This window comes from Diorhabda carinulata, chromosome 2 (assembly GCF_026250575.1).
Source record: "Diorhabda carinulata isolate Delta chromosome 2, icDioCari1.1, whole genome shotgun sequence".
Classification (NCBI taxonomy): domain Eukaryota; kingdom Metazoa; phylum Arthropoda; class Insecta; order Coleoptera; family Chrysomelidae; genus Diorhabda; species Diorhabda carinulata.
In genome coordinates, this window is record NC_079461.1 from 33,105,854 (window position 1) to 33,122,110 (window position 16,257).

General features: G+C 36.4%; 1 protein-coding gene across 2 annotated transcripts in view; it reads left to right on the forward strand.

Annotated features, from left to right (window-relative positions):
* LOC130890771 (zinc finger protein ush) overlaps nucleotides 1–16,257 on the forward strand; it is a 181,244-nt gene that overhangs the window by 157,700 nt on the left and 7,287 nt on the right. For both annotated transcript variants that reach the window (XM_057795081.1, XM_057795080.1), the window contains one exon: nucleotides 13,366–15,452. In XM_057795081.1, coding sequence (XP_057651064.1) covers nucleotides 13,366–15,452 — 2,087 coding nt within the window. The remainder of the gene's footprint in view (nucleotides 1–13,365; nucleotides 15,453–16,257) is intronic.

Sequence of the window (16,257 nt, forward strand, 5' to 3'; positions counted from 1 at the left end):
ATTAGAAATATTTGTCTGTGTAAATTGAAGTTGTTCATCATATTTATCAGATCTGAAAAAAAGTTTTGACATAGAGACGGGACTTTTGTATTATTCTAATCTTGTCGAAAGTAGCGACCGGTCAGTTATTTTTATATCCATAAAGCTCTATAATCTCGTATTTATTGATTTTTAATGAATTCCGATGCTTCCCATGTTCTATTTTTTTGTAAATTCTAACTACCATGGACGAATTGGTCCAATATATGAGAGTAAAACATTTTAGTAATCTAAAAATGACTAGGACTCAACGTAATATCCTGAAAAATGTTACGATTTTTTTTTTCAAATATACCAAACGATCAGATCTTTAGCTGTCGACGACGATAACGTCTAGTTTTTGAAGTACGAGCGTTGATATTTCATATTTTGTGACTTAATGAAAAATAATCGAATCTAGTTTCACATTTTCTTTTTAAATATTCTGCTCTAAGATTGCTTTTTGAACCGAAAAAACAGTTTTTTGGTGTTGTAAATCGTTGACTACGTAATTTGTTCTTAAAGTGGGAGAGGAAAAAAGTTATTGGGTGCTGTGTGGTGGATGGCTAACTAACTTCTTCTTTAAACACTAATTTTCATGTTTATTATTCTGAATAAAACAGTTCTGGTATTGAAAAGTGGTACGTGTTAGAGCTTAATAAATATTTTTTCTATTATTCGACGGGTATTTCTATTTCTCGCCTGTGTTACGAAAATCTTGTCGCGCTGAGGTGTTTTAGGGGATTCACGCAACAACACAAAGTTTACACCGAAAGGTTAGTAAACAGACAGTGTTGCCAATGCCAAAAAAATATCAAATATCTACTATAACATCTTCTGTGTAGATAATAGTTGATAGAAAATGAAATTTTCCCTTTATCGAATGGGAAACTTACTGAACTGTTTATGTTTTATTTACAAAACAGAGTTTTCAGTATTCAGTATTCATGTTATGGTGCTGAACAAACTTAAACTGTCAAATGGAATTTATGACTAAAAAAGCGCCATCAATATTAGTAATAGTAACGTAAAGAGTTGTTCTAAATCGACGTAAGTAAAATTGAGATAGGAGGATATCACGCGGTGGAAGATTTATAGGGTTATGAGGTATTTGCTGTGGAATATATATAAATCAGTGGGTAAAGAAGAGAGTGTAAGAACCGGCAGAGCGTGATTCACATTACCGACCCTGCAAAGCGTGATATAGGAAGAAACGTAATCATTTTTGCTGTGCCATTGTGATATGATATATAAGCATTTTATCAGATCGAGTGTTATCAGAGAACTCGTGAGGTGTTATAACGAATATTTTCTGGTGGCGCGCTTCGTTCGGATTAAGACACGAGTGCGATAGAGACGACAATAATTTTCTGACTCTTGATGAATATGTATAGTTGCCGTTTTTCGAGTAGACGAACTGCTTGTATCTCTGGATATAAATTTGTTAAATGCAATTTATCATTGTCACGAGATTACCGTGTGGAGTATCAGTTTTATTATCCTCTTATGAAATAGACTTTTTTGTATATACTCTGTGTCCAATTGAGTGCTAACCGTTTTTTTGTTCTTATTTAAATGAAATAAACAGTCATTGTTTAGTTTATTAGATATATTGAAAAAATCTTACTCTACTATAGAATCAAACAAAATTTCAATATCAAAATATTTTATCAATCAAAAAATTCTCCTCTTAATTGGATACATTTATTACAACGAACTTGCAACGTCTCTAGACCTAACCTAACCAAAAAAAAAATGTTTCTTCTTGCTCTGCAAACCAGACCTCCACAGCTTTTATTACCTCCTCGCTGGAAAAAAATTTACGACCTTTTTTTCAGTTGAGGAAAGAGATGATAGTCGGACGGAGCCAAATCTGGTAATAAGGGGGGGTTCTAGTAATTCAAACCATAAATCACGAATTTTTTGCATGGCAACATGAGATTTGTGTGCAAGGTCGTTGTCCTGCAAAAACAAAACACTTTTGGATAGCTTTCCGCGTCTTTTCTATTTATTTTTTTTCCCGTAGAGTGGTCAGTAATCTCCAGTTATTGTTCTACCCTTATCCAAAAAATCAATCATGATTACTGCACGGCAATCCCAAAAAACTGCAGCAAGAACTTTTCCAGTTGATTTTTGGACACGAAACTTCTTAGGGTTTGGAGACCCAGATTGTCGCCATTCCATCGATTGTTGCTTTGTTTCTGGATCGTATAAATGTACCCAAATCTCATCCATAGTAACAATTCGGTTTAAGAAGTTTACATCGTTTTCAAATCTAGCACAGATCGAACGCGATGCTTCTACCCTTGCACGCTTTGGTCAACATTCAAACATTTGGGGATCCATTTTGCAGCAATTTTTCTCATTTCCAAGTTGATGTGATATGATGAACGCGTTCGTATGAAATTTTTAGTGCTTCAGATATCCGTTTTAGCCCAATTCGACGGTCTGATAAAATCATATCATGAACCGATCGGAATTCATCTTCAATGGAAAATTTACCTCTTTTGAAGCTTGCAGTCCAATTTTTCACGGTCGCATATTAAGGACATTGATCACCAAGGGTATTAAGCATATCTTCGTAAATCTGCTTACCTCTGAACCATTTTAAATACAGGTAGGTACTTGATGATTGCTCCATACTCCAATTTTTCAATTTTCACAATTTCGGTGGACATCTTTTTTCTTTTAATTTCTTGCGTAACTCTGGTTCACTTTTTTGACGTCAAACTTTACACTTACACTTCTAATAATTTATTGTTCGTTGCTATGGTAACGCAATATTTTGTTTATGCACGGAACTGGTATAGGCTAACTAGATATCGATACATCCTCGTCTCTGAATATGCTTTCAAAAACAAAAGATATTGATGAAACAGTTGAAAAAACAAAGGAAATATTTGGTCAACCACTTCTAATGAACAATAATCAGGATACAATTGGATTGATAGCAAACGAAACTGTTATTTAATAAGGTCCTTTGAGATTCTCACGCAATTGTGAACAAAATTTTTACTTGGATATATATAATTTGAAAATAACATTGCATATTCTTTCCTTGCAACTGTCTTGTTTTTATTCGTCCTCGCTTAAAGTTGACATTTTTTTGACTCCCATTTCATTGAATCTCAACTGATTTCTGTTCGAATTTCCGGAACCGTTTCGCGAGTTTCGATAAGCAAATTATCGTCTTCAGAAACCGAAGGCTACCTACATGAAACACGACGATTTTCAAATTTTGAATGTTATCGTAGACAATTCAACAAGCAGAGCACCACCCTAATACACCACAATAGCTATATAAAGAAATTAATTATCATGAGGTGCATCCTCGACGCTCTGTACTGAAGTCTTGGAGGAATGCTACCCAACCACACTCTCGATTTATTCAATAGCTCACTACTCTACTACAAAATGGACGTGATTCAAGTCAGCTTCTTTATGTGCCTTTAACATTATAACATCATTTTTTGGATTCCAATTTGGTTCCATTCCATCAAGTAAAGTAAATAAGTGCGTAAGTTTTTTGCCTCATTCGCAAAACCGAAACAAATCGAGGCGAGAGGACACAAGCGCACACTTCACACTCTCGCATTCGCTTTCCCTCGTGTAGCTTTGTGGATCAAGCTTAAGTAGTAGTATTTAATTTTCTCTATCAACTTCTAGAGGCAACGATAAACAAATTGTCTAAATAAATTTGTGGTAATTATACTCGTTGATTTGGCACGACAAAGAAGACAAAGATAACTTCTAGACCATACTAGAAACGTAATCGATAAGAATGTCATTATGGTATAAAGGAATATAAAATTATTTTGATGTTTTAGTTTTAATTTGATCACCATGTTGATATATCTATCACGACTTAAAACAAGTATTAGACTTGTCCATCGGATAAGACTGATTTTTTTTCAACATTGATCTCTCTAGCATATAGTTCCATTGTCGTGGTTACTATTCCATCATTTGTTTAGTAACAGTAATTGCGATTATCAGTATACATTACAATAATACTTAGAGAGATCATATCGACATGATGGAAGATGATTTGGTAATTACAGATATTATAGTTAGTAACTAATGGTATAGAAAATTGATACTGCATCAGATCGTTTTAGTTAGGGAAAATTAGTGTGATGCGACTTTGTGTTGAACAGGAACGGAGCGTTGTTTCATACAAAAGGGGACCGGAAAATAATGTCCGTTTCTTTTATCATATTCAAACAATCGCATTTTCTTCAATTGATCGTTTTTGACTAATTATGTTTGTTAAATGTCACCATTGTAATATTTCTAGTATGCCAAAGTAGCACAATTGTAATCTTTAGGGGGTCACTACACTCCTCACGAAGCTGTGGTCCACCAGGGGTTACTAACATCTGAAGGAGTTCCAAATTAGGATTTTCCGTCAAATTAAATGAACAAGCAATAAAACTTATACCATAAAAAATAGTTTTCGCAGTGGAAGTGTGGCAAATCAAACACCAAAGTGTACTCTTTTTAATATATATTCCGAACTTTCGAATGTATTCATCATTGGGGATTTAATTAATTGAGGATTGTGGTGTGTTGCAATTTATTCTCTAAATATACCAAAATAAAATTCATAAGTTCAAAAATCAATATAAATATTGTGTACTCAACTGTTAAGTATGGCGAATGAATGAACCGCTACAAAAAAAATTAATTAACAGTTTCAGTACCCGAATAAGCAACGTAGGAAGCGGGAAAAAATCTCTTGGCCGCGGTGCAACTCAACTTAAAATCGCTAGAACGACAGCTCTTAGAGATCTTAAGGTCGCCAAACCGACTGCCTGCTTATTTCAAGGTTTATTTGTTTGCATTGCAAATTTTTTGCAATAGAATAGAATTTCGAGGGTGCGATATCAGTCGGGTTTTTCTAATTCATTAATTTGTGTGAGGTACTAAATTTGGCAAAGAAAGAAATGTAACATGGATTCCAACTTCACTTTAGAGTCAAAACGATCATCATCTGAATAGACTGCAGCCGATGAACCACGTCCAAAGGCAGAACAGTCACCTGGGAAAGTTATGGCTTCAGTATTTTGGGATGCGCACGGAATATTTTTCAGCGACTATCTCCAAAAGGAAGAGACAATCTATATCGAATACTACATAGGGTTGTTGGATCGTTTGAATGCAAACATCAGGGAAAATCGGTCTTATATGTCGAAGAGAAAACCACTGTTTCACCAAGGCAATGCACCGATTCACAAGTCGATCAAAACGATGGTGAAATTGAACGAATTACACTTCGAATTGCTTCCTCATTCACCGTATAGTCCAAATTTAGCCCCCAGTGAGTACTGGCTATTCTATGATCTCAAAAAAATGCTCATCGGCAAGAAATTCATCTTAAACCAAGAAGCAATTGCTGAAACTGAAGCCTATTTTGACACAAAAGACAAATCCTTCCAAAAGCACGGCATCGAGAAGTTTTTTGACAAAAAGTTAGTTAATAACTCGACTTATTGAGTGATGTGTTATGGTTTTGGGTGAAAAAGAACTCAAAATACGTCGGTGATGAATGTCGATATGGTCGGCCAAAATGAGGTATTCCGAGAAACATCGATGATGTGCGCAACATGATTGAAGATCGGCATTTGACTTACCGGTGTCTTTTAAAATATCACTGCAATACAATTGATTTTGCATGAACGTTTAGGCGTGAGAAAGATAACGTATGTTTCAAGATGGATCCCGCACAAAGCACTGAATATTTCAAGGAGAAAACCATCGAATTAATTTCTCATTTCCCGCTTTTGTCCGATTTATCCTCTAATGACTTTTTCTTGTCTCCCACTGCCAAATGAGTTGCGAGGACAGCGATTTTCATCACCTCAAGAAATTGTTGAAGACCTTCAAACCTTGAAAAGATATCAACTGACCCTTTAACTAAAGATTTTTTAGTTTGAAAATAATCGTATCGGCAACACTGGAATAAATTGTGCGTTGATTTTAATTAAAAGTAATTTATTAAAGAAGAACTAATTTATTTAGTATCCCGTATTCAAAAACCAGTAGATAACAATCGGATCATATTAAATTAAATTTTATGCGAGGAGCACCGCTATAATTTTTAATTACCAGATTAATTTTTATTCCCGGCAAATTATCTAGTTTCTGAATCTTATCGCAATTTCAAGATCAAGGCAATGTACGTCATTAGTAGAGATATAATCACATGTTATTATATTCTACGAATTTATAATGCAGATTGATCGACTTTTCAAAGTTTAATTGGATAGAGACAATTAGTCTCTTGATTTATATTAAAGATAAATTCTAGTTTATCAAGTTGTTATCACTTGGAAAATTTTTTTTTTCGTTTCAACTACTTATATTTATACTTCCGTTATTATTTCACGTTTGTTAGTATTAGATGTAGGTCATACGTCTTGAAAACTAATACACGCCATCATAGTTTAAGTTTTATTACGTACACCATAACTAGGGATGGTTAAGAAACATCTATACGTCAACGCTAAAGCCATCTATGTTTTTAAATCAATATTATCATTGCTCTTCTTCTTTTGGTTCTTAGCTGTGACGAATTTTAGCGACCATCGAGGAAATATTCATTCTTGTTGGAGAATTTCTAGTTTTTCCGTTGCTTTCTATACTTCAAAGTTGTTTCTTTGGTCTTCAAATAGTTTTTAAATATGTGGTTTACACAATCTTTTATAGGTTTACCAAAAATCCATCAAGTCATGGTCATAAAGAGTGGGAAAACGAAAAGAAATCACAAACATGGAATAAGACCCCAGGTCTAAAACAATCGAATCTCCTATTCTATCAACTGATCTGAAAAAGGTCCTTTCATTAAACAAAGACAAGCTTAGGAGAGTTAATGGACGCGGTCCGGTGAACTACCATCTGAAGGACATGGAGAAACTTCTGACAGCTCTTACCGCTTCTGTAAGGAACGAAAGGAAACCGCCAAACATCTCCTTTATAAATGCGAAGGAATCCGTAAACAAAGACGATCGGGCTACAGGCAGGCCAATTCAGGGTGGGTATCTCGACCTCTTTTAAGTACCGAACCACTCAAGCAGCGTTAGCACAGATTTGTCACCAATATGAGGCATATAGGGCACTACATGGGGTTCTAGGATATTCGTTATATACCTGTCAGCATTTAGTCTTTCATCATTCACTGGTACTAACTCCGTGCGACCCTCGAAAGAAATTCCTCCGCAAACCATGATAGAGCCACCACCAAAGCTTTCAGTTTGACAAAAATTAACCAGATCGTGCCGTTCACCACGTCGCCTATATACTGGTACACGCCTATCTGATGAATACAGATAAAATCTTGATTCATATTGGACCAATCTTGAATATTCCAATGTGCGTGTTCTCAAGCAAATTCCAATCTTGCTATTCGATGTTCTCTGGTAAGACGTGGACCTCTAGCTGGTACTCTGGCTCCTATACCTGCTTCTCTCAACCTATTTCGAACTGTTTGTAGATTTATTCGGTCATTACGAGCAGCCAACAGATCTGTTTGCAGCCTTCGACTGGTGGTATGCCGTTAACCTGAAATAACGATCATCTATTACCGAAGTTACCCTTCCGCGGCCTTGTCCGGGTCTTCTGGTTAGTTGCCCTGTTTCTTGGTAGCGAATAACAACTTTGGATATGGTGCTTTGTTGAACTCCAATTAACCCGGCGACGCATCTTGTATGACTCGATGATTCTAGCGGCTTCTTTATTCGTCACATGTCTTGTTAAACGTTAAGGCACATCCATTATTAACAAAATAAATTTAAATTTTCACTATACAATAACACAATTTGCTTAGAAAGTTCTCGATCTCAATGCAAGAAATTGTAAAATTTTTTAACCAGAAATATCTATTAAGTTGATACATATACAGATTGTCCCAAAAAACTAAGATTAAGTATTAAAAATATCTTAAAATACCAGTGATGCGATAATTTTTGTCGGTGGTTTATAATTATTATACCTACAAATTCTCAATATCAAGTTATTTTTTTATAAACACCGAAATAGGTTGAATCGTCAAGTTTTACTTGTTTTTTGAAACTAAATGAAACTCAAAATCGCGACGATTCGTCAAGAAAAAGTAAATAATTTCGTAATCGTGTATCTCTATCCGTAACAATGTAAATAAAAAGTTGTAGAGCTGGAATTTAAATTGAAAAACCCGGTATTAGACTTTTACTATTTTAGAAAATGGAAAGCTGTTGTTGTAAAGGAAACAAAGATCATGACACGTCGTCGTATCCGAAACAAAATGCATGTAAGTTCTCTATCGAACCTCAAAAGAAACCGGAATGAAAATAAAAAAATCGAAATAGGGAAACCGAACAAAAAGTATTTCCGTTGCAGAAAGCACTCACTCATATTCTCAATTCCGACATCTGCCCTCTGGAACTGGAAATCTTTTCCTCCGTCTCTCTTTCTCTTTTGCGGTGGGACCGATATCCACGTTATCTCGACCAAGAAACAGAACAGCAACGACGCAGAGCGTCTTTATCAGTGGCAGACTTCGCCGTCGAGACGCTTATCGCTCCAGACCAGCACTAGTGTATACATGTTATCTGGCAGCTCCACCACTATTAGAATATCTAAATATCCTTGGCTCTCGGGGATGGCGGACGCCCACGCGGGTGATCGGGGGCGGCCGAGGGCAGCCCCTTGCATCGCTACGATAGCATTGCCGCTACCACTTTATTTATATTCATCAAAGCTGTTCTTATCAGTTATGAACAGAAATATCGCAAGGCGAACATGCGGCCAAAACTCTCTAAAACTTATTATATAATACTGCGAGTATATCGGTTCCAGATTTTGAGATTTCATTATTTTACAATAACTTATCGAATTATTGTTTATCGTACATTTTGGTATTATGGGTAATAAAATTTCGGATATTTTATCTAATTAATTCCATAGACGATACGAATTTCCAAATTCGATCTTGTACGTACCCATAAAAATACTCGATAAAATTATTAATAAGCCAATAAAAATATACGAACAATCTGTTGGATTGAAAGTAATAAGTAATTACTTTGATAGATTAGTTTGATTCACCTTGTATGTTTAAATGTACAATGGAATAATGATTTATGCAACAAGTGAGTAAAGTAATACTTTTTTCACGATTCACAATACCTACGAGTGAAAAAAAGTTACTTTACTCACAGCCAATTCGTTGGTTTTCTAACGCAACCTCGTAACTCGATTTTGGGATTTAAACTGAAAATTAATCGGCAAATATCGTCGCATCGAGCTGTAGGGTGAAATCCTGGTTCTGTTATCTAATGATTCATTTCACTGGAAGCTACCAATGCAGCTTGTTGAAGGTTTGTGGTTAGATGTACGACAACTTCTTAGATGTTTTGTCCAGATCTTAGAGGTGGCTTCAAGTTTACTGCGTTCCGTAATTTGTCCTCAATAACAATCCGTAGTATAATGATTAGATATCTAAAGATGTCTGTACTTTTAAATCGTTTGCAGGGATTCCTTTGGTGACACAAAAATCAATGACATCTAGTATTTGCATGCTTTCTAGTAGTTCTCTGTCCAATTATGTCATTATTCTGGAGCCCCATTGAAGGAGTGTTGCGATGAAGCGGTGAAATACGTTGAAAATCGTTCTTCTTTAGACTAAGGACAATAAACGGCAGATTCAATTAGATTACAGCGCCAGTGGGATATTTCATGGTATTTTATAGTATTTTCGATCATTATGGCACTTGAAAGGGGATGTTGGGTTACGTAAATTGAGTAATTTGCTAATTTTTGTTTGTCGTGTGTGCTTCGGATATTAACATTACATCTAAGTTATTTTCTGTGTTGAATATTTTGACTTCTAGATTCTGTTTAGTTAAACATATACATCACAATTACAAATACTACTATTATTGTTAATAATAATGGTTACTAATCTTTCTCTAGTAAGTATTTAGAAACAAGCTTCTGATAAGACTTTGAAGAAGTCTTAATGATATTTTTCGACGATAAGCAATAAAATACGTGCCAGAATTCACGAGTTACGATCAGAGGAGAGTAGAGGAATTAAACAGCGAACAGGTTGTTATAAATGCATCGTTGATAAGGACTAGATGTACACGGATCGGGCATGTCGAAACCTTACTTTAATGAAGCAGTCTATCAGTGGACGTCCTACGCTGATTCTTCATGGTAACCACATCCTCCGCACAAAATGTATACGCGTTCTTCTTCTTTTTTTTTTTCTTTGTAGATGTAGATACGACTGATTTGTTAGCTTAAGTGAAGAATATCGAGATATTTCGACAACGGACTATTGTGTTTTATACTATTGAACTTTGACAAACTTTTCGTAAATATGTAATTTTCCACATAAAATTCTGTGTCTGGGGATAGGTAGAGCGAAAGTTGTAAAAAATAAAAAGTATTTGATGTATTATATTTTCATATTTCAGAGTCCAGCCCTGCTTGATTAAAACAGAGTTGATTGATTTGATATGCCATCTGAAACATGTCGAAATTTTTGTTTTCGACTATATACTTTTACTAAGTAAATATACTGGGTGACACGCGAAATTACCAACACAGAGCAGAGAGGTAAAAGGGAACCCAAAATATGACAATTGGAGGCAATTTACCCATATACCATTCCTGAGGAGTTCATGGAGCCTCAAAGTAGTGCCCAAAATTTCGAAAAATATTAATTTCTTTGTAATCCTTCAACATAAAAATACAAAATTTGATACACTGTATAAGATTGTAAAGGGAATTAAGTAATGGCAAGTAGAAGGCAATCGAACCATCCTGGAGGGTTAATTAGGGGTGACATATTACCAATCCAGTTCCAAAACGAATTTTCATCGTGACCTTTCTAAAACGGCTTCTTATACTTTGAAGACGTAGTGGTCATCTTCTCATCTTTTCCTTAGATCAAAAAATTTGCGCCACTCATCTCTGTTACTGTCAAGAAGAATCATATTGACCCAAAACAAACTAAGACCTTATGAAAATTCTCTGATTAATTTCTGTATGGCTTGATACATTATAAGGCAAGACTTTCCATGTGTCCACTCTACTCAGTGAGAGAATCTTTGATACTCAACAAGAACTAGTGTGGAAGAAGCTACACCAAAGCAACTAATCATTCGACGAATGGATTGAAAAGTGGAGAATAAAACACATAAAACAAAACGAACGAATCAAACGAAGAATTCTCAGTAAAGGGAATGGAACTACCATATGGAAACACAGGTTGCTCTCGTCAATCCATGTGAAAAACTAAGATCGTCAGAGGGATATCTTAGTTTATGATTACTGAACTGGTTACTTTAATTGAGCAGATATCACTAAATCCAAATTTTTTCTCATGTTACTCTATATTTAGTAAATAATGAATCGAAATGCAAATATGCATAGGGACCTCATCAAAGCAACAGTTAAGACAGGATAGATACATCGAGATGCTTTAGCTACTCGATAAAAACCACCCAAACGGAAAACTGAAAAGGACGAAACCTTCAGAGCTGGTGTAAATACTGAGTAAAAGCGTAAAGGTTTAATGATGAATAAAAGTTCACAGATAAGAACTGAGTCTTAACTTAGTTTTAAGGATATAGATTTATTTAGGTTGAAATAAAATTGCTGGTTAGTCTGTTTCGATCAGATGTAATATAAAAAAACTGAATAATGCAAAGCGATGATATCGTACGAATCCAGAAGATTCCTGGCATGTTGATGAAAAATTAATATCGTCATGGGGACATCTAATACATAATAAGGATTTGTACGTTATTTCATGGACGTTCAATTAACTTTTCAAATAATTTTAAAAAAATTGTTTATAATTTTTTCTTGATTATTATGGCCGCCGCGCCGTTGACTCTTCAAGTGCAAAATTCCCGTTAGCCGATTGCATAAATATGAAAATGTTGAGAATATATTCGCGGAAGGCTTAACTAGAAACACGTTACGTGTAACTAAGTCCGGGGAGTTTATCGACGAAGGTGCCGCGACGTAAACGTGTATGGAATGCCTGAGTTTCCGACACTCGTAACAATAATATGAATACTCGTATATATAATCAAACATTCTTGGTGTATACTTTAGTGAAGAGTTGGGTAATTGGCATTCTCGAAACTTGCCACAGTCTCGACCAACCGACGTGGATCGTACTCGTTATCTTAGACTGAACGGCGACTATTTGATAAATGCAAATCAGTTTTTGGAATTTACTCGCCATGTAGATCTGAGAATTAACTAAAAAGTTTATATTTGCCATTACATTACAAAAAACTAAAAGTGTAAATTTGTACGGATTCCATTATTGAAATATACACTCGTCAGCAACAAAATCGATTCAAGTTGTACGCTCGCGGACAAAAATCTCTAACAAAAAAACTGATTTCAACATCTAAAGTTTTAGCTTTATAATGAATGATCTATGTTGTTATTTAGTTATTTTTTTGGAAAAGAAAAAAAACAAACAAAAAGTTATTATAATTAACAGTAAATACAAGCTTGAACTCGTCATAACCTATCAATATTTAGTGTTATCTACTTTGGTCTTAATCACAGCTTTTTCATGGAACAAATAACTTTTTATACTCGATCTTGTTCGATGCTATCCCATTCTTCAATGAGCGCCGTTTCGAGGCCCGTTGTTGTGGCTGGTTGATGATTTCCAGCCCGAACTTTTCTCTTAAGTTAATCCCATAAATACTTGATAGGATGTAAGTCCGGGATATGCATTGGTCAATCCATCAGTCCATCCAAACTAACTCGATTTTTGTTTCCATTGAAATGATCATCCGGGAATCTCCTCCAAAAGTCACGTTTTCTTTTATACAACACTGCGCGGTAGACTCATCCTCTTCTATCGCAAACATGCCCTGCTTTGGTCAAAGAAGAGAAACGGAGTCCCATTATTCGTCAGTACAATTAACGTGTTCTATGGCAAATCGTAAACCAGCTGCTCCTCGGTGAGATGGGGTTAATTTGGGATCGGTACCTGGCATTTACGACTCAAGTTTAGTTGCCTAAAGTCTTCTTATGACTATCTAGCCACTCACAACCTCTTTGACTGTATTAATCCATTCTGAGATATGACCGACGACCGTTCTTAGTTGCCCACCCGGTACATCGAAGCACCTCCATAATTTTTGGATTCTAGAATGTGATCGAATAAGAATTTAGGGTCACAAAGGAAAAACAGTGACTCAATATCGAAATTATATCTTTAATTTCTATCAATGTTTCCTTAAATTTATCTGTAGTACCTTTTTGGTTATATCAGCTTAAATTCTGGATTCTAGATCTCGAACTGATTAATATATATTGTTTCAGGTGAAGTTGAAGATTGGCACAGCGATCCGGCCGAAAATGCTACTTCTACCAATCCATCTTCAAAATCGCCCTCATCTAAAACTTCAACCACCGAAGAAACGATCGACGAGAATGCAATAAAACACGAACCGGATGAGAAAACTCCCCGTATTCGTTTAAAAGCAAATTTAGCGACAGATCCGGCTCTGCAAACTCAACCGATAACTTTAACGAACCCAAAAATAGAATCTGATTTCTCCAGTAGTTATTTGACGGTACTTCAACCGGCCATTCAAAGTGCATTAGCGTCAAGAAGATTTTTTCTTCCGAATATCATACCGGAAACGCAAGTCGAAGAATCTAGACCGTCTACCGTTCCCATATTCCAATGTTCTCCTTGCGGGATAAGATTCTCATCATTAAGTACTCTAGAAGCACACCAAACTTACTATTGTTCTCATCGAACTAAGAATGTAACGGACGACGATTCCAAATCAGTTACCGATCCGAACGGAAACCAATCAGATGCCGATTTATCAGAACCGCCTACTAAAAACATCCGTAGCGGTAAACAATACACATGTACTCATTGTTCGTATAGTGCCGATAAAAAAGTTAGTTTGAACCGTCATATGAGAATGCACACTGTATCTCCTAGTCCTAGTCCGTTAAATATCGTAACTACGCCGAATGGAGAAAGTAGCGGTGTTAGTAATACGGATAGATACTGCGCAGAATGCGACATAAAGTTCAGCTCTCAAAAAACATATCGTGCCCACAAGATGCATTACTGCAACTCGAGGCATACAATTAAACCTTCAACAACTGCTACTACAACAACAAAGGCATCTTCTAGTACATCAGGATCGTCACCAACGTCTCCCGTCGATTCTAGACCGTGCAGATCACCATCGTCCCCTTCTTCGCAACAACCCTTTTTAGCTTTACCTACAAATCCCATTATAATTGTGCCATATTCCCTATTTAGAAGTGCTAGTGTATTTCCAGCTTTGTCCGTACCATCAGGACTACCAAATCCGGATACTCCTTGTTTTCTTCTTCCAAACGGAACTCTACAACCTATGACGAGCGCTCTAGCCAACCAACAGCAATCAACTGACGCTAAATCCAAAGATCCTCCCGTTAAAGAGCTTCCTTCTTCGGCACCATTAGATTTAAGTATTCGAAAATCTCCAGACAATAACGATCTGATCGTAGATTTTAGTGAGGAACAGGATAGAATCACTCCAATTCAATCTGTCAGTCCAGAAAAAAGTAAATCGATACAATCTTCACAAAACTCACCACCAACGACTCCAATATCTCGTTGTGACTCCTCACCTTCGCCTAAAGTTAAAGATGACGCTTCCAGAAGTGGTAGTCCGAAGAGATTAAGATCTGTTTTGAAACCAACACAAGAAAAATCGAGGACAAGTCCCGAAACGAACAATTTTCAGTCGTTCGAAGGGAATCCTTCTTTGCATCCATTATTGATGAGAGGATCTCTGCAGCTACTCGCTCCCGACGTACAAATGAGACTAGAACCTCCAGTCATGCCTCAAGTTTTAGTGAAACAAGGTGTGTCAAAGTGTAAAGACTGTAATATAGTGTTTTGCAAACTCGAAAATTATGTTGTACATAAAAAACATTATTGCTCCGCTCGAAATCAAGACGAAAACTCTTCAAAGTTTTCCGGTAGTCCTCCGGTTAGTCCAGGCAGCTTGGAGGCAACTAGCCCGGCAGGACAATATCAGCAATTGATTTGTTTAGCTTGCGGAATCAAATTCACGTCGTTAGATAATCTCAATGCTCATCAAGCATATTACTGTCTTAAAAGGGGAGAAGTGGAAATTCGTAAATGCGGAAAATGTAAAGGATTAGCGGAACCTGGACATCAGTGTATCCCTCACGGGGTTAATTTATCGGGATGGAAATGTCCCTGTTGCGACGTCATCAGTCCTACAGCAAGTGCAGCTCAAAGACATATGGAATCTCATACAGGAGTGAAGGCTTACAGATGTACTATATGTCGGTATAAAGGAAATACTTTGAGGGGGATGAGGACACATATTCGGATGCATTTTGATAAGAGATCTTCTGATTTACAGGTAAGGAGTATACTTAAGTTTTCGTATTAAATTTCATTGTTTGCTCTCCGACGAAACAGGGACAAATAGATCAAAGGTAGATGAATTCTACTGGCGCGCTTCAATGAAAATGAAAAATGTTGAGAGGTCAAGTTTGACTGTCCTTGAATTTTAAGTATTGTATCTAGCTTGAGTCGGGATATGAAGGCGCGCGTTATCCTGGAGAAGAATTGCACTTCGCGCTGGACTACTGCTCACTTTGATCGAGTGTTTTCAGAAGGTTAGAGTAGTATGAAGCATTTATAAAACGTTGCGTGCGCAGAAGTCAAAGAACAGCACTCCCCATCGGTCCCAGAATATAGTACACATGATCTTACCAGCGGACCTGGTTTTCTTCGCTTTGACTGTCGCCCCTTCCTTCTTCTTCCTCAACTCTTAACAGTGAAGATCCGCCTCGTTTTGCGTCAGTAAGCGGCGATAAACTTCCAACCGCATAAATTTTTACTCGAAGCTCAACAATTTGTGAACCCATCGCGCCTCTATTTTGCGATACTGAAGATGTCCATTGTTGCTACACACTACCAATAGTAATGCCGAGTTAAGCCGAAAATTTCGACGCCAATAAACGAATGACTATACGTTGAGCAACGATAACTATACCAAACTGTTGGTAAGGGACCCAGGTAACACATAATCAAGCCGCGACCTTAATAACACACAGGCGAGCTATCTACAAATGTTTGAGTATCACAAAGTCATGTTAGCATGTCCCCCTTGCAGCCTTAGAGGTGCCAAATCTTTTTCCCCTTTAACTTATGGTAAAAAA